Raw genomic sequence first — 18,717 nt, forward strand, 5'->3', positions numbered from 1 at the left:
TGGTTAGTAGAATAAAGCAAATAAGACTGGCTTTCCCAGATTGAGAGCTGGGAGAGGTGAATGGCAAGATCTGAACAAGGCAATACGCACACTATTGCCCTCATCTGTCCTATGTGAGCCCCCAGCACAATTTGTTACATTTACTGACTGCTCCATGAATGTCTGTTTGAGTTGAATTGAGTTAAAGAAAGGAGACTTTAGAGAGCAAATAGGACAAGGAAATGGAATGAAAGGAGTGGGGAGGGGAACTGGAGGAGGCTGTTCCTCTGAGGGTGTAGGCTGGCTGGCAGGGGTGGCACCAAGGGTTCTGGGACTCACCGGCGTCCTTGTGTCACTGCCTCAGAGGCCTGAGCAAACAGTTCCATCCAGCTCCTCACAAGCAAGGACACACTTGGGGAATGGGTCATTGGCAAAGAGCCACTCCTCAGCCCCAAGGATTGGAGTTTCCCTAATTCAAAACAGAAAAAGAAAAGAGGTCTGTATTTGCCTTTTCTGTTGTTGTCATGAAGGGGAGAGTGAAGGGAATGTGTACAATTTGTTTCAAACTGAGTTTTTCCCCATATTTCTCAGATTGTCAGTTGGCTAATTTAAGGAATGAATCCTTATTGGAAAGCTACTTCCATTGCTTTTTGGAGGATCTGGAGGTTCAATGAACTTTTTACTGGCTTTTTGTACACTTGCTATGAACTTTCTCTATATGCCTTGATTGGTTTTGATTGGAATATTTTGAACTCTAAAGTGTGGGTTAGAATGTGCTCTTCAGTTCAACACCTAGTGGCTCTGCCAGGTGCACCCTCGGCTGGGGACTTTCCCAGGTCACACGCTGTCACTCACCACTGAGGGGCAGTGGAGAAACAAAGCTGCTCTGTACACTCTGGCCCCACATTATTCAATGGTGGAACATTCTGGTTACTTAATGTCACAGTCACAGGCTGCCTACTTCATGGTCTTACTTGGTATACCCTCTACTATCTAGAATATGGCCATAGGCCTGACAGTGAGCAGACAGGACCTTCAAGAGGTGGGCCTGGGATCACAGAGCTTATGCATTTTATTCATGCATTTGTGTAATGAACATATGTAGTAAGTGGCTACTATTTCCTAGTCAGAGGGCTAATGAAAAGACAGGGCTTCTAGCCTGTTAGAACTGTACAGTGGGAGAGCATAGCAGGTGTTCCCTAAAGGCCTATTACCTAAAATTAGTACCATTCTTTTACAAACCAATCTAACAAGATGTAGTTTTATTTGCTTTTCCAGCCCACAGCCAATTAGCAGTAGTAAACAGAGGGTATGTTAGGAGGATTGGTAACTGTAGACACAGAAATGACAGTAGCCAAGAATGGAGGAGGAAGGCAAGGAACTATACAAAGAAGATTTTGGAATTACAATTATAATAGAGCAGGCCAGCTGGTGTGAAGCACAAGTAGGTGCATCTCCATACCCCCTGAGGACGTCATTACCTAACATACTCTAGTAACTGACTCCAAATCATTCCAAAGAAATGCATGGCTCTTGTACTTAGGAACAGCTATATTATCTTGTTTGTTTGTTTGCTTTTATTTTACTTTTATTTTTTAAATTTCTGTCTTAACTAGGAACAAGCCCCAGTTACCTGGGAAATTTATTTATGTGGAAGGGCCTATTTCTTAACAAAACCACACATATGAAACATAACTCTAGTTTAGTTGAGTCATTTGCTGTATGTACAATTAAGATTGAGTAATTGTCAGAGAACAGAATTCAGTCAACTGGAGCCTGAATATGCCATGAGCATAATTTAATCACAGAAAGTATCTAAATTTTCTAAAATTTACTTTCGGTGATCATCCATTTCTGAAAACCACACCACTTACAAACATTAAGTGGTATGGTTTTGGTGAGATGATCCTCAGACTGCAGATGACAGGTTATGCTCCCACAGATGTGGGTGGAATGGTGTAAATTGTAACCAACCATCACTGTCACATCGAACTGTTTTACTGGGAAAGCAGGAGTTCTATTTATTTTATGGGTAACAAACTTCCTAGAACCAGGGGTCAGCAAACTTCTGTGAAGAGCCAGAGAGTAAATACTTTAGGCTTGCTCGTCATGTCTCCATCACGGCTACACAACTGTGCCACTATAATACAAAAAAAAAAAAAAAACATAGATAATATATAGATAAATGGTTGTGGCTGTGATCCATAAAACTGTTGGTTTAGAGCTTAAGTAGTAATTGTGGGAACATAGGAGATATACATTCAAATCTGTATGACAGCAGGGAAAACCAAGAGTGTGTACATTTGGAGGTGGCCAAAATGTTGAGCTTCTGTCAGCTTTTGAATCATGGGGATTTCAGCTTTTTGTTTGATTTTGGTTGAGCAGAGTTTAGAATGTTAAAATTTGCTGGGCACAGGTCAGGTCACTGACACCTCTGGTCTGTAGTCTCCTGCTGTCCTTCTGTTTGGTGCTTCAGAAGGTATCTCTGCATCTTTTCATGCTTCTAGGTTGTCACTGGCAACACTGATTGCTGTTGTCTTCTGCAGAAAATTCTTAGCGATGGACCATGGGAAATCATTGCTTTATGTGGGATGGTTATTCTATATATGTCATGACTTCTTATTTCCCAGCACAGTGTATCCAACATGTGATAATCACTTTGAGTATTTGTTGAGTTGTCGTTTCCTTAGACAGGCACATAGTACACATTTAACTACTTTTTGGCCATTAATTCTCTACTGGTCCTGGGAGCAGAGGCCTGGCCTTATTCTGTCATTAGTCTGTGTAACTTTTGATTCTAGAGTGTCTATCATTTTGAGTAATAGTACTGTGCTGCCCCTTAACTTTCTGGATGCGTCCTTACTTTTCATGACTGTACTGTATTCAGTCCAGATGCTCCTCTTGGGGGTGAGGGAATGAAGGAAGAAGGAAGATTGGGCAAAAGGGTAGGATAACCCACCACAACCTTGAAAGCTTGCCCTTGCCCTTCAGAAATACACACATGGCCAGTGCTGCTTTGGAGTGCTTTTCTCTGCTGTGAAGTGCCTTGAGCTCTCAGAAGACTGAGAAGCTACTTGTTATGCTGTACACTGTGCGACAGCAGGCTCTTCCGTGGCACCTATGTCTGGTGGTGAACTTGAACCATCACCGTTTCTAACTGAAAAACCTGTGTGGTGATGCCACAGGCCACAGATTTCAGATGCAGAATTACAAGAGGGGTAGCTATACTTGCTGTGTGTGCTATACAGCACATGCCATGAGCAGATAGACTATAGTTATTGATTCTTAGTTATTCATTGCTGTCTCCAGCAGCCACAGCTGTTAGGAGGAAAGGGAGGATGCATTGCTCAGCACTCGTTTCTGAGGGAATAGATGTCTTTCCTAGAGAATACATGCCCACGGTCTGAGACATGTACAGAGCATTACAGTCTACCACATGCGTCACAAGCACCTCCAACTCCCTCCACCCTCACACCAACTCTGTGAGAAGGTGGCTGGGGCTGGAATTGGGGTGTTTTCACAGGCGAGGAAACAAAGGCTCACAAAGTCCCCAAACCACGTGGTGGGGAATAGCTTTGGACTCATTATCCAGCATTCTTTGCATTTTGCCCATCACCCACAAGGAGAGCAGAACTCAGAGAATCTCTCACCCTTGGAAAAGAGGCCGTTTTGGCCACAGGGTTAAAAGAGCCTGATTTGTTTCAAGAGCTTGCCCTATCCTAGTGACTGCTTTGCCTTTATTGTTAGCTGATGCAGTGCAGTAAGTTAGAATGTCATAATGGTTGCAGCTTAACCCTAGTCCTAGGTAACCACTACTTTCCTCCTAGGAACTCATCCCTGTTAACCCCATACAGCCTCCACATCAGTGACAGGGTTTGTCCATGGTGCAGAGGCAGCAGTGTTGCTGCGGAAGTGTTTCCCAGACACCTAGGTGCTGTTCCTCCACCCCCACCCCCTCACCCAGCTTTGTCTCATAAGTCACAATTTGAACACTTCTGTTGAGGCACTGTCTTTCCAGTAGATCCCTCAGAAACGAGGACACCTGGGTTCTCATCCTGCCTCTGAGTTGGGCTCTGTGTGCAGCTGCTGCTCCGGCTGACCTTGGGCGAGGCATTTGCCCTTTGAGGTCTCCCTTTTCATTATCTGTCATGTGAAGGCTTTGGGCAAGGTGACCCTGTTTCACAAAGGCTAAGTTCACTCTCAGGAGTAGGGAAGAGAACTCACATTTTAAATGAACAGAAGATTTAGGCAGCTTTTCTGCAGGAAGTTCACATATAGATAATCATGGCCCACTTTAGAAAGGTAATTTTGTCAACTTGCCTTGATGACAATGCCAAATTTCTGGGTTCTTTGCTGTCTTCCAGATGCCAGTATGGACAGAATAGCTTATGATGCTTATCCCCACCTACCACTTCCGAGACATTGAGCGGAAGCCAGAATACCTCCAGCCTGAGAAGTGTGTCCCACCTCCTCATCCCAGTCCTGTGGGAGCCATGTGGTTTATCCGCGACGGCTGTGGCATTGCCTGTGCCATTGTTACCTGGTTTCTGGTCCTCTATGCAGAGTTTGTGGTCCTCTTTGTCATGCTGATTCCATCCAGGGACTACGTATATAGCATCATCAACGGAATTGTGTTCAACCTGCTGGCCTTCTTGGCCCTGGCTTCCCACTGCCGGGCTATGCTGACGGACCCCGTAAGTATGTCTGGGCTCATTTTGACTCGCCCACACTCTCCTCCTCTGGCTCTGGCATGGCCACAGCCTGCATGTTTCCCTGACCTTGGACTGTGGAGAACAGAAAGGCCAGGGCAGGGGTGGGAGAGTGGATCAGGCCCCCTGAGAGTTCACCATCTGTGCCACAGCCTGTCTGTCTGGGTTGAATGGTGCCATGGGTATGTTGGTGTGTACATTAATTGAGCCTGCGGTGGGAGGGGCTTGGTCTAGGGGAAACGTACCTCTAGTTAGAAAAGCCCAGTGAGATGACCATGGAGACTGGGACCAGATGATCAGATCAGAAAGCCCCAGGGGATGGTGTCAGGTCAGGAAAGAGCTTCCCAGAGGAGACAGGACTGGAGCTAGTTGGATTTGAATATTAAAGCCATATTCAGGAACCTGAGTGGAAATGGCCTTCACTTTTTTGGGTCAAGACTCAACTTTTCTTGAAAAGCTGGACAAGTGTGTTTTGGGCTGTTGCAAGTTCCTCTTAGTACTTGATCTGTGGGTAAAGCAGTGGTGTTTTGCCTGATGTCTTAGCTAAATATACCAAGCTGTGTAAGCGGCTATTGAATGTCATGTACCCTAATATTAAATCCTCCATTCCTGTTCATTAACTTGTATGAGAAAAGCAAGATAGTGCATTACTGGATAAAGACTTCCTATGGCCTAATAATTTTGGTGTGTGGGATGGGAGTGTTTTAATTAAGAAAGGGGAAATACTGCTAACGGCAGTGCCCTGGCCACACAAGTTTCGCTTCTGGGAGCCCCAGGGAAAGTGCAGTGAGGATGCTGGGTCCTGAGCCAGTTGCCTTCTCAAAGGGCTCCAGGTCCTGCTGGTGTACCTGGTGGATTGTTAATCTTCCCCAAGGGAAACCAGCTTTCCAAGCTCGATTGCATGTCAGCAGCCTGTCTTGACAGCACCTCCTCTCCTGCATGTGCTGGGAAGACCATACACACTGGCAGACCCAGTATTGGCAATACTACAGGATCATTGCAGCTATCACCTGAAATAAATGAAGTACAGGTTTCCCCTGCTACCCAAAAGTAGAGTGTTTCTATGAAACCATTCATAAGCCAAAATGGCTTAAAGCGAAGACGCAATTACCATTTCTTAAAGCAAAAATGCTCTTTGGATTTCTTTGGATTAGCAAAAACATGTACTAACATAAGTTGTTCATAAAAGCTGAGTGGCCTAAAGTAACCTTTTGGATAGTGGAGGGAACTTGTGCATGGTCATGATCATAAGTACCCCAAAACACAAAGGCATAAAAGAGTTTTTCTAGCAGCATCAACTTGGCCATACTGGAAGCAAATGAAGGGTTTATTTAGGTTTCTTTATGATGCCCTTGCTATTTGGGGATACAGGAGTAAAAGATATTTTCCTCACTTGTCATTTAGTTTCTACCAAGTCCCCAGGTACTGTTCCTACCCTCAAGTGCCCTCTGTCTAGAGGATGAGACATGAGCCTAGCCTGTGAGGAAGTCCATGGCAGAAGGAAGCCCAAGGGTGCCACAGAAGAAGTAGGGAGGGGGTGTTAACCAGTCTGGGCAGGGATGGCTGCTGGCTGGAGGGCTCTTGTCAGAGCAGTGTATGTTGGCAGGGGGGTAGAGGGCTGTAGGGCAGGAAGACAGCGACAACGTTCCCGGCAGAGGAAGTAGCACACACAAAGACAAAGTAACTTCCACATATGACTCTCCGATTCTGACCCTTCACCAGCCCCAAACCTGGCTATCTACTGCCCTTCTGGCATCACTGCTTATGTGGAGCATAGACACAGTTTGGCCAGAACAGAAACATTGGTTTCTCTTCCAAAATCTGTTCTCTCCAGTGAGAAGGTCAAGGTGGTCTGAGAAGGTCTCCCTGAGTGGTGTCTCTGGGAGTGCAGGAGTGTGGCTCCTCCAGGCAACTCCCCAGGAGTTATTTGGAATGGTGGGAATTTAGGAGGAAAATGGGTTGGTGGTGTGGGTGGAGTGCCAGAGGAGTAGGGCAGGGTTGGATGATGAGGGGCATTCTAGAGCCCCTGAGTATTTTAAATAAAACAGTGATGAGATCAGATCATCATTGTACAAGGACCATTCTGGCAGCGGTGAGGAGGAACCCTGGGGTGCACTGATGGGTGGAATAAAATGAATGGCATGTTTATTAAGTGCTTACTATGTGAGAGGTTCCTTTCTGAGCAGTGGAGCAAGACAAGCCAAAACCCTTGCCCCCCGGAAACTCTCATCCTAGGGCAGGGGGTCAGACAATAAAGATGTCATTGTTCAAGGTAATTTTGGAAAGTGATAGTGCTTTAGAGACCATAAAACTGTGGTCAGGTTGATGTGGTGGTGTGACTTTTCTGGAGCAAAAGTAACTTCCACATATGACTCTCTGATTCTGACCCTTCACCAGCCCCAAACCTGGCTATCTACTGCCCTTCTGGCATCACTGCTTACATGGAGCATAGACACAGTTTGGCCAGAACAGAAACATTGGTTTCTCGTCCAAAATCTGCCCTCCCGTGAGAAGGTCAAGGTGGTCTGAGAAGGTCTCCCTGAGTGGTGTCATTTGAGCTGAGACCTGAATGACATGAAGTTGCAAGTCAGGCAGACTAAGGATCTGAGAGCAGAGCCTCCAGATGAGAGAGCAGGTACAAAGGCCCAGAGGTAGGCACATGCTTGGCATGTTTGAGAAACAGGACTGTGACCAGGGTGACCAAAGTATGGTGAATGGGGGCAAGAAGGGCTCAAAGAGGGGGAGAGAGCTGCAGAAGCCAGATCATGCAGGGCCTTGCAGGCCTCACAAGATGTTTGGTCTTTGTTCTGAATGCAGTGGGAAGCCATCAGAGAGGCATGATGTGACTGTGCTTGTGTTGGGGGCTGAGGTGGAGCATAGAAGCAGCAAGCTGAGGGAATTACAGTGGTCCACACAAGATGTGGGGGTGGCTCAGACTGAGGTGTGAGCAGTAAAGCTGGAGAGAAGCTGCTGGATTCAGAGGATATTTTAAGCCCCTAATTCTATCCCTTGCTGCACATTCGAATCCCTTAAGGAGTTTTTAAAAGTACTGATGCCTGGGCTCCACTCCCAGAGATTCTACTCTAATTGGTTGGGGCAGGGCCCCGGGTACTGGGGTACTCTAAAGCTCTCAGGTGTCCCTTATGTTCAGCCAAGTTTGAGAACTACCTTTCAGAAGAGCTGACAGAATGGAGAGGAATTAGGGAGTTTGCCTTCCAGAGTCTCAGCTTGAGCAGCTGGAGATTGCGGATGCCATCTGTTGAATGGTAGAGTCTGGGAAGAACAGAGTTTGGAAGAGAAGCCAAGGCTTGGGTTCTAGCCAGACTGGGCCTATGCCCCATGTAAGCAGCAATGCCAAGTGGGCAGTAGATAGCCAGGTTTGAGGCTGGTGAAGGATATCAGAGAGTGGAGTGTGGAAGTTACTGGTTTCTAGAAGGCGTGTGAATCAGGGAACTGGATGTTCAGGTGGTGAAGAAAGGTGGCTTCTGCCCTCACTTTCCTGCTGCCCTCAAAAGTGTATGTTCCTTTACCCCCTCGTGTGGCCTCTCCAGGGACCTTCTCAGTGTGGCCCTTTACAATTTGATGCGGGAAAGAATGGTTTTCACTGCAGTGTGTTGCTGGGCTTCTAATTCCAAATGCATGAGAGCCATAGACTGTATCCAAAAGCCAGACAGCTGCTCATAGGTGCAGTTTTGCTAGCGGCCCCCAAAGAAAACTGGGCCAAAAATTGAAGCATCTGTCAAATATCTACCATTAGTGAGGGGAGCGACTCAAAGCATGTCGTGTTGACACCCCCATCTCTGACTCTTCCTGCACTTCCCTGTCTCTCTGACTCCCAGCATGTGACAACTTATGCAAAACCCAGTATGTAAACAGAGAGAGGTGGAGCTGCAGAGGTGGGATCCCCCCAAGCACCCTGGGCTTGCAAGGGGGAGAGTTGGAGGTTCAGACCTCACACGAAAAAGATCAAGTAGGGGTTCCTTATTAATACTACAGGGGGAGTCTCTTTTTAGAAAGGTGTCACTGCAGGGTTCTAAGGAATTTCCAATAGGATTATAATGTTTTGTATCTCAAGAATTCATGTTGCATATAATTTTCTAGAGAAATTTACATCCTAAAGTTATAAACAATGTATAACAATGTATACATTGGGGTGGGGACTTGTTAATATGGGTAAATGTAGTAACCACATTGTTTTTTCATGTAAAACCTTCATAAGAGTGTATATCAATCCTACCTTACTGAAAAATTAAAAAAAGAAAAACAATGTATACATTGTATCATTTTGGTTTTTTAGTATTACTAATTTTTGAAAAAGAAAAAAATAGCCTCCCCCAAACAGTTACTGTACCACTTACAGCACTGAAATTCTTATTCCAGTTGTAACATCATAACAGTTGCAAGCACCACAGCTTTCTGGACCCTTTAGCAGCCATTCAGTCCAGCGCAGTAGTAAATGGGCCCACCCAGAGCTTGAGCAGAAAAGGGAAGAAGAAAATGACTCCCAAATGTGTAAGCAGCTCCCGTGGAGATGAAACTCCCATTTGAGAAATGGGGTAATGGTACAGGCCTATAAAGACAGAGAAGGGGACAGAGGGACAGAGGGACAGCAGCCATACTTGACAGGTTTGCTGGCCTGGAAATGACATGGGCGGCGTGGACGGGAGCACAAATCAGACTGGTGTCTGCTCTCTGGGAGCCCTCTCCTTGCCTGCTGAGGTCGTGTGAAGTAATCAAAGGAGCTTTCTGTGTTCCTGGAATACTTCAGACGTTTAGTGGTTTATAGTGGATCCACGTGCCCTGACAAGGCAGCCTCTTGAGTACAAACTGGGCTCAGAAACTCTTATCTTGGTATCCCTCAACCTTCCTCCAATTTTACTACTTTTTCTTCTCCAGTTACAAATACCTTTCACTTAGTCACCCTGTGAGCTTTAAAATTCCCTTTACAATTTAGGTCTGGGACAACGTCTGTTTCCCAGAAGATGCTTGAAACTGAGAGACACAGTTTGTTTGTTTTTGTCCTGGCTGCCAGGAAGCTCAAAGCCAAACACTACACAATCACAGCAATTGTATAAACCCTTACAATCAGCATTTTTGCCCCTCCTTTCTTTGGCCCTATCATGTATTAACCTCATTGTGAATTATCTCAAATTTGAGATTTGAGAAAAGGAGGAATATAAATCGATTCAATTTAACCACATTGCTAAGTAGAGAAAATTAATCTGTCTGCCTGCCACTGCCCCTCCTTCCCTTTGAATCCCACTCTGTGAGCACTTTGCTATAAACAGACTTCATATGATTATCTCAGACCACTGCAGGCCACTGATTTTAGTTTCAGCTGCCAAAATTCCTCCGTGGAAATATTGGGGCTCACTTCAATGTGCAGTTGGTATTCCCTTCTGGAATCTGTCTTGGCAACCTTACTGAGCATGTACTGTGTACAGAATCAGCTAGCAAGTGTTTACTTGGGCCAGTAGCATGGCAGCATGGTGTTGGGGAGCACAGAGGAGAAACAGCACTGGGTCCACCCACAGTGCACTAGGTAACAGGCCGGGTGCTGAGTGCAGCCAGAGGAGGGCCTCGCTCATCTATCCCACAGTTATTGGCACATTCCCTGGCTCAGGTCAGGGAACTTGACTGGGGGTTCATTTGAGTAGGATGCTGCATTCTCCCTTGTGCCAGGCAGCTTCTTACCTGCCACTGAGCAGCTTATAAATGCCAACTGAAAAATCTTTCTGTCTCCAGAGAGAGAAGAGTTACCAGTTTGGGAATTGCCTCCCTCTTACCTTTCTGTGGAGAAGACAGGTGGCCTTGGGACACAAGCCTGAGGCTTGGTCACCATGTTACTGGCAGAGCTGTTAGAGGGAAAATTTCTCCCTGGACTAGCAGATGTGCACAAGCCTTGATCCCATGGCCCCTAAACAATTGAAGCAAGTTTCATCTCTGTTATTTGAAATGAATGGGAATGTTGAGTCCTTGGCATCACTGGTGTTTCCTTGGAACCTGTCTCCACTGCTTTCCATTGTGTCCTTTTTAATTGTCATGTTATCTTAGACCCTTACTGAAACAGGTCTTGTTATCCTAGGGGAATGGTATTATGGCATCAGGGCAATAATAAAAGCCTCTTCAAGTCACTTAATTGGAATATCAGATAATTATATGTTTTCTTCTGATAGAGGCATAGTTCTAGACTAGGACTGCCTGGGTCTGAACTCTGGTCCTACCACTAAGTATCTATATGACCTTGGGAAGTTGCTTAATTTCCCTGCTTTAGGTTACTTCCTATATAAAGTGAGAAATGTCATAGTTTCTACCTTATAGGTTTATTTTTTATAGTTTCTGATCTTATAGGTCAGAATTATGTGGCAAAACACAGTAAAACACTTGGAACTGTGCCTAAAATACAGGTACTCAATAAATGCCTGTTGTATCATCATTATTATTCAGCTTGGGTTTCTGAATATATGTTCTATGACAGGCCCTGAGCAGTTCAGTGGGCCACAACTTGAAAGGCTTTGTCTCTGTCCTCCAGGAAATGACAGTGTTGCTGGAGAGATCAGTGTGTAAGTAAATGATAGGTGTTACAAGACAGATATAAAGCTCTGGTAGCACAGAGGCCAAGTGATGTGTTCTGTCTTGGCTATGGCCTCAGGTTGTTAGGAAATAGGCAGAGGAGAGATCCCTGAATGGGCTTTGGCTTGGGGGCAAGAAGCAAGTTGGTGCTGGAAGGCTGGAGGACAGGTACTGATACAGGACACAACAGTAGGCTCAGCACGGTGCCTTTGAGAAACTAGATGGCCCACGGGGTGGGGATTGCTGAGGGAGGGAGTGAACACTGGATTGGTGGTCCAGAGCTGGGTTGTGGTGGCCCTGCATGATCACTGCCCAGGGAGCTCAGCCTCTGGGCCCTGTGAAGGAACCTGTAAAGGCTTTTAGACAAGTAGAATAACATGATCATGTGATTATTTTCAAGGTTCACAAGATTCACATTTTAAAACATTTACTCTGGAAAATAGCAGAGAGAAAGGATAGAGGTGGGCTGCAGGGTGCAGGGAGAGACCAGAGGTGAGAACACCTAGGAGATTCCCTAATAGCTGGAGCACGTGAGGATGGGGTGAACTGAAGCCATGACAGTGGCATAGAGGGGAGAACATGGGATTTGAGGCTCAGTCTGGGGCCACGTTAACTTGGTGGAGTAGGTGGGTGTGTGCCCCCAGAGGGTTAGAAGAGAGGGGATGGCTAGTGGATTTCTACTTCAGATGACAGGGTAGATGAATGTGCTATGGCCCAGAGAAGAGAGGCTAGAAGGGGAAAGTAATGGGTTCAGTTCTAACACATTGAATTTCAGGGGTTGGTTTTCTTTGGCTTTAGTGCCTTTTGAGAAACCAGGTAGAGATATATGCAGTGCCAAGAGAGGTCTGAGTTGGGACTGGCAATTTGAGCATCACTACTGGGTGGTGATAGGGAAGACTGAGCAGGGAAGAGGGCTGGTGTAGAACCCAGAGGGAGTGGAGCCGCCATGGGAGAGAGTGACAGAGAGGAGGGACTGGTGGCTGGTGAGGAGACTCGAGGAGGATGAGAGTTGAGAGCTGCCCTTTGGATTTGGCTCAGTGACCTGGTATGGAAGAGATAGGTGCCAGAGAGCAGAGAACTAGAGGGTAAGTGAGAGGTGAGCAGAGATAGCAAGTGCCACGACTTCAGGAAGTTCAGCTGTGGCAGGGAAGAGCTTAGAGTCTGCTAAGAGCACGAGGGAAGAGCTCGGAGGTAACGGTACGAGGACCCCCGAGGGCCAGGATTTGATAGGACCCTAGTCCTCCAAGGCAGCTGGCACCTGTGGGTCCAGGGAGATGAAGAATATAAGGAGGTTTACCCTGGCAACCTCAGTGTTTCTGTGAAGGAGAAAAGGAACTGAGTAGAGGTCAAGAAAGGTACTAGATGTTTGGGCTAGCCACTGAGGGGAATGGTTGATGTAGCTTATCGCACCTCCCTCCCCAAAGTTTAAATGGATTCCACTATGGAAGTGAATATATATTTTAGAAGCTTGTGAGCATTTTTGTGTCTCTATTAATTTTTTTTTAATGTTTTTAGCTTAACTACAAGCACAGACAAAAGACTGGAAGAATATACTCCAAAATGTCAATAGTATTTATCTTTGGATAACAGAATCAGAGGGTGGGTTTTTCCCTTTTAATATTCTCATCTATGTATTTTGTTAAATCATGAACAAGTATTACTTTGGAAATGAGGAAAGAAATCAGTAAGTTTGGTCTGCCAGGCTACAGTAATGTGGAAGTTTCAGAACATCCCTGTGAACATATAAGGAATACTGGGCAGGGAGGAGGTGTTTCTCAGTGTAACAGCAGTTGACAAAAATGTCTCATCAGGCCTTCTGATTCCCTGCCATCTGTCCAGAGTCATACAGGAAAAAAATTCCTTACTGTACACTACTAATAGGAAGTTCTGAAATCTGTGGAGATATGCCTAGAAGAGCATATTCTTTTAAAAAAAGAAAAGAAAGAAAAAGACATCTGAGGCAGAGGCTGGAAAGTGCCTACCTAGGTCACAGACTGCAGTCTCAGGGGTGGCCCATGGTCCCTGGCTCTGAACAGTGAGCTCATGGGGCAGATGTGGTATTGCCCGGATGGGAAAGAGCCTTCCAAGAGATTTATGCAAATGGAGCCACCCTGGAGAGGCAGACTTTTAGAAAGTCTGAACTGTTTAATGATGTGTCTGATAATGATCTGGAATAGCAGGTGATAATGACAAAACCGAATTCTTATTATCCTGATCTGGTTACACCAAATTGAACTGTGGTCCTGAGTTTTTTCTCTGCTACCAGGAAGACTCCCTTGCACATGCCCTCTTGCTCCAGCTACTCTGCTCCACCTGTCATCTCCTGGACAGGCCATCTGCAGGCCCACATCTGGCCAGTGCTTGGCCTGTTTCCCTTCCCAGGTGCCCCTCTCCTGCCTTCATCCACTAGGATGCTTCTTGCCATTCAAGCCCAACTGCTTCCTCCCTTCCGGGATCCCCATCCTCAGCCCTCCTGTCTCCCTGAGACCCTGCCACACCAGCACACCAGCAGCTGGGCCTTTCACTAGATGCTCAGCCTTAGCCTCCTCACTGTGTCTGTGTGTCTGTCTTTCCCACCAGCTGTTTGAGACTCCCGTCACTTCTCCATACTCCCCACAATGCTCAGTGTAGACGCTCAGTAGAGAACTGTTAATTGACTTATCTTTGCAGTCTCCATAGCTGGTATCTTTATTCCCTGTGAGTCATTGTCTTAACAAAAGACAAAGCTCTAGCTCCCTTGCAGTCTCAGCATGTAAAGTGTCTTCTCTTTCTTCAGCGGTTCTTCCTGTCCCAGGGTTCTAATATAGGAAAGGTTCTGACACCCAGTCCTCATCCCTTATGCCCTGGAACCCCTCCCTTGGCCTGTTACAGTCCATCAGCCCTCCTTTGGAGAGACCAGGTATTCTGTCAGCTGTGAGATACCCCCCCGCCCACCCTAATAGCCTCACTGCCTCTCACTCTGGGCCCATCCAGGACCTGGGCACAGTCCTAGGTTCTGTTGTTCTGATGGTGCATTAACTTCCTTGATTGTGGTATCTCGTGGGGGCCCCCTGATGAGTGGGACCTGGTGTCGCCTAGACCTGATGCAGGGGCCTGACCCATCCCATAGCTGTGCCTTGACCCAGTGGTAGGCCCAGTGCTTGTCTGGGAGCTAGGCCCAGCTGGCGGAGTCACCCAGCTGGCAGAGTCGCTCAGGTGGCATCCTTGCTCCCTTCGTTTGTGTTCTGATTGCTTTCTCCCCTTTGCTGGAAACTGACAGACCTTTTCCAGGCAAAGGGCTCTGATGCTGAATGAGGTAGAAGAAATCACGGAGCTTCTGGTCTAGCACAGTAGTTCTCAGCCCTGCTGAGAGCTTTTTAAATATGCAGGTGTCTGCCCCCTCCCCAACCCCAACAGTTTTAATATAATAGCACTGCATTAGAGTCTAGACATCTGTGTTTCGTTAAAGCTGCAGCATTGACTCCAGGGCACAACCAAGAACACAGGCTACCTGTCTCAGTCCATTTGGGCTGCATTAACAAACTGCCACAGACTAGGGGGCTTATAAACAACAGAAGTTTGTTTCTCTAGCTCTGGATGCTGGGAAGTCTGAGAACAAGGCACTGGAGGATTCGGTGTCTGGTGAGAGCCTGCGTCCTGTTCACCAATGGCCATCTTACGGTGTCCTCACATGGCAGGAGGAGTGAACTCTCTGGGGTCTTTTTATAAGGGCACTTATCTCATTCACAAGGGTTCTGCCCTAGTGACCTAATCAACACCCCCCGAGGCCCCACCTCCTGATACGATCTCATTGGGGACTGGGATTATAGCATGAACTTGGGGGAGACGAAACTGTAGGCTGTTGCACTAGCACACACTGAGCACTTTCTCTGTGGCAGGCACCATTGGAGTCCTTTCCTTAGGCTGCCTAATCTATGTTTATGTCTAATTGAATCTCACAGTAATGCTGGGAGTTAGATAAGATGGGTTCTGGCCCACCAATTAAGAGGTGGAGAGGTCAAACTTCCAGTGGGCACACTGCTCACAAGTGTAGAACTCAGATTTAAAGCAGGGCCAGCAGACTTCCAAGCCAGCCTCGTAGCCCTTGTTGCTATGCCACTGACCTCTCCCTCTTCTTGAGCCATATTCCCAGCCACCTCACTGAGTACCTCCTCCTGGACGTCCCTTAGGCATTTCAGAGAGAACATATTCTAATTGTGAACCAATGGGTTCTTCCCCAGAACTTGGCTTCTCCAGGGCTCCCCTAATGGTCAAGGGCACCACTGTTTACCAGCAGCTAAGAAGAGGTATGCCGTGCCTGCCTCCTCCAATTTCACTGCCCCCTTCACCACCACCTCTACATTCACTCGGTTCCTTCCACCTTTTGTTCAGCTCTCTGGATTGCCTCTCCACTTCTTCATGCTCACAGCTCAGTTCTTCCTTGCTGGACCATCAGCAGTAACCTTCTGATGAGTCTGGGATTTTACTCTCTCCCTCTTCTTACCTGATCCACACAGTACAGGTACCTCAGTTCTCATCGTTAAGCACAGATGTTATCTGATGGCTCTGAGCTACCTCTAAACAAAAATCCCATCCCAGCCTTTAGGCCTGGCATCCAACACTACTCAGGCTGCCCCCCACCTCCCCAGGCCTGCCTCTCTGCTACACTTTGTACCTGGGCTCGGCCACACTGATTCTCTACCATTGTCCAAAAGGCCCACTCTCTCACTTTTTTCCTTTACCTGTGCCCCTCCTCTGGTTGGAACCCCTTTTCTCCCACAGGTCTACCTGGCAAAGCCCTGTGCAGTCCTCAGGATAACCCTTAAACCTCACTTCTTGAAACTTCTTTGATTCTGCTGGCTAGCTGGCTGCTGTTCCTCTGTGCTCCCTCAGCATAACTGTCTTCTAGAATAGTGGTCAGCCTCCAAAAGACCAGGAGTCTCCTGGGAGCAGAGACCTTGTTTGATTCCTGAATCCATAGCAATGAGTCCAGGAACACAGGCTGAGCATGGAGTAGGCGACTGGTGAAGATCGGTGACTGAGACCCTTCTTGGGCCTAGGCACCGCCTGCCTTCCTTCTGTTTGGACAGGTGCAACAGGTGCATATCCCTCAGAGCCTCTGGTTGCATTTTGGCTCAGTTGTATTTCCACCAAAGGTGTAGACAGAACAACAATGCAGAGTATTCACAAGTATACCAAAGGATGGGAAAGCAAAGCGATTCTGGTCAGAGAGCAAGTGGGATATCTGAGGGCAGTGGCTCACAGTTGCTTGTAGATTGATAAGAATGAAACAGATTATCAATCCTTTATAACAGTAGTACTGGTAAAAAATAAAACTTGATTCCATTTTAAACAGAACCCAATAAAATGCAGAGCTGTAAATTTCTATCTGGGAAAACTGATCTGTTAGATGTAATGCTCACCAAGGAAAATTCACAAAGGCTGCAGCTGTTAACCAAGAAATTAATGTTGACCAAAAAGTAGTTGGTGAGTCAAATCCTCCCTGTAATGTTTACATAGGAAAGAATGGACTCAGTGAAAACTGTTTTAGTAAAATGAAAATAAAAAATCAGGAACAAGGATTGTTCAGTGTAAAAGTCATTTACTTTTCCTCTGGAAAAATTTGTCAATAAATAACTCATCAGCATTGGCATAATCCTGATCACAGTGCACATGCTGTTGGGATGAAGATGTCTTGTCCTTGGGTGTGTAGTTGCTGCTTTCATGTGACCATCTCCACCATGGAATGTCAGACCTGAGGGAGCTTTCAACCTAACCCTTTCCTCTTTCTTACAGGGGGCAGTGCCCAAAGGAAATGCCACCAAGGAGTTCATTGAGAGTTTACAGCTGAAACCCGGGCAGGTGGTGTACAAGTGTCCCAAATGCTGCAGCATCAAGCCCGACCGAGCACACCACTGCAGGTACACACACAACCACCTAGGGCTTGCCTCCTCACCTCCCATCACCCCCTCAGTGCACACACGCTCACATATACACACACACGCACACAAACACATGCGCACATGCACACTCTGGAGTATCATGGAGTATCAGCCTCTCACTCAGGTGTCATCAGCAACAGGACTTCCGAATGTCCCCTGGTCTGGGCACAGAGTGACCACTATGACTCTCGCTCCCAATCTCTGTGAGCTCACTAGTCTGAAAAAGGCATTCATTTTGGGCTCAGGACACCTGTCTCAGGACTTGGCCTTGCCACAACTGATGTAGGGCCCTACACAGGCCCTTGACTGTCTGCACCTTTGTCTCCCTACCTGTAAAATCGAAGGGATTCCTGCTCTTCCTACCTCATGGCTTTATTACTTTAAGGGCACATCAGACAAGCTTTAGAAAGTTATTCTGTGTATGTCTAATGCTTGACACATTTAAGAGGTGAGGCCTACTTATTTCAGTTTTCAGAGAAATGTAGAGGTTATCCTTGAAGGAAAACTTCTTGAAGAAAAAACCCTAGAGGTTGTGACAGTTGTAGAATCCCACCAAAAAAGCCGTTTCCCCATCTTATCTGTGGTGGTTTTTCCCATTTGGCTTTCAGATTTTCTTGCTATTTTGAATCTTCTCAACAAGAAGACGTCTAGCTAAAAGTTGCACTTTTTCATTACAAGGCAATGTTAAACATTAAATCACAGAAATACAAACATGTCCCATGGTCCCTTTTCCAGACTGGTATGTTTGGGGTGGGAAGGGGTTGTGGAGGAAGGAAGGAATTGGCGCCTGATACCAGGAGGTCATCCTCATCAGCCTGAGGCTGCAGAAACCTTTGGGCTTCGTGAGCTCCAGCGACTGAAAGGTGGCATTTCTGCGAGGACCTTCCTGCCTGCCTCACAGAGGAGAGCAGGCAGTCTCTCCAGTGCTTGGATTCTGACATCAGGGCCTAAGTGCCTGCTGTGGCTCGGGCGCCACAGCCTACCCTGTCTCGCCATCACTCATCTTTTCAGGTTGCCCCTGGAGATGGCATTGCTGCAGGAATGACTCCCCTAGATGAGGGAGTAAGGCTTAAAGGGGTTAAGTGACTACTGTGAGGCCAGCTGGGAGTACTAGAGACTGGATGGGGGCCATTGTTCCTGGCTTCAAGTCCAGGGCTCTTTCCACTAAAACTCCACAGTTGAAAATGATGTGTGGTGTGACATGATGCCATTATATGTATATTTTTCTGTCTGAGAGAGAGAGAGAGAGAGATCCAGGGGCCTCCTCGGCCAGGTGCCCCCATGTAAGAGTGAGGGCTGAAGACCTTGGGCAGCAGCCTCAGGTAATTGCTGTTGCCCATGGGATTGTCTGTCTCTGGGTCAGCTTGCTTCTGATACCTGTGTTACACACTAATTCAAGGCTTGCTCCGTGTACCTGAGAGGGAGGTGTGAGTCTAGCCCTTTCCTGCCACCCCAAAGCTTGAGAAAACCAGCTATTTCCATCACCTGGATGAAAGGCTGAGCTTGCTTAGCTGCTCCCTCAGGCAGCGCAGGGT

The 18,717-nt window shown here is 46.8% G+C and overlaps 1 protein-coding gene across 6 annotated transcripts in view; it reads left to right on the plus strand.

The window, feature by feature from the left end:
• Nucleotides 1-18,717, plus strand: part of ZDHHC3 (zinc finger DHHC-type palmitoyltransferase 3) — a 51,337-nt gene that overhangs the window by 11,693 nt on the left and 20,927 nt on the right. For 5 of the 6 annotated variants that reach the window (XM_057497197.1, XM_036883910.2, XM_036883912.2 and 2 more), the window contains 2 exons: nt 4,344-4,673; nt 17,037-17,161. In XM_057497197.1, coding sequence (XP_057353180.1) covers nt 4,368-4,673; nt 17,037-17,161 — 431 coding nt within the window. In that variant the 5' untranslated portion in view covers nt 4,344-4,367. The remainder of the gene's footprint in view (nt 1-4,343; nt 4,674-17,036; nt 17,162-18,717) is intronic. The other variant, XM_036883913.2, reaches the window with a different exon arrangement.

Source organism: Manis pentadactyla, chromosome 1 (assembly GCF_030020395.1).
Source record: "Manis pentadactyla isolate mManPen7 chromosome 1, mManPen7.hap1, whole genome shotgun sequence".
NCBI lineage: Eukaryota > Metazoa > Chordata > Mammalia > Pholidota > Manidae > Manis > Manis pentadactyla.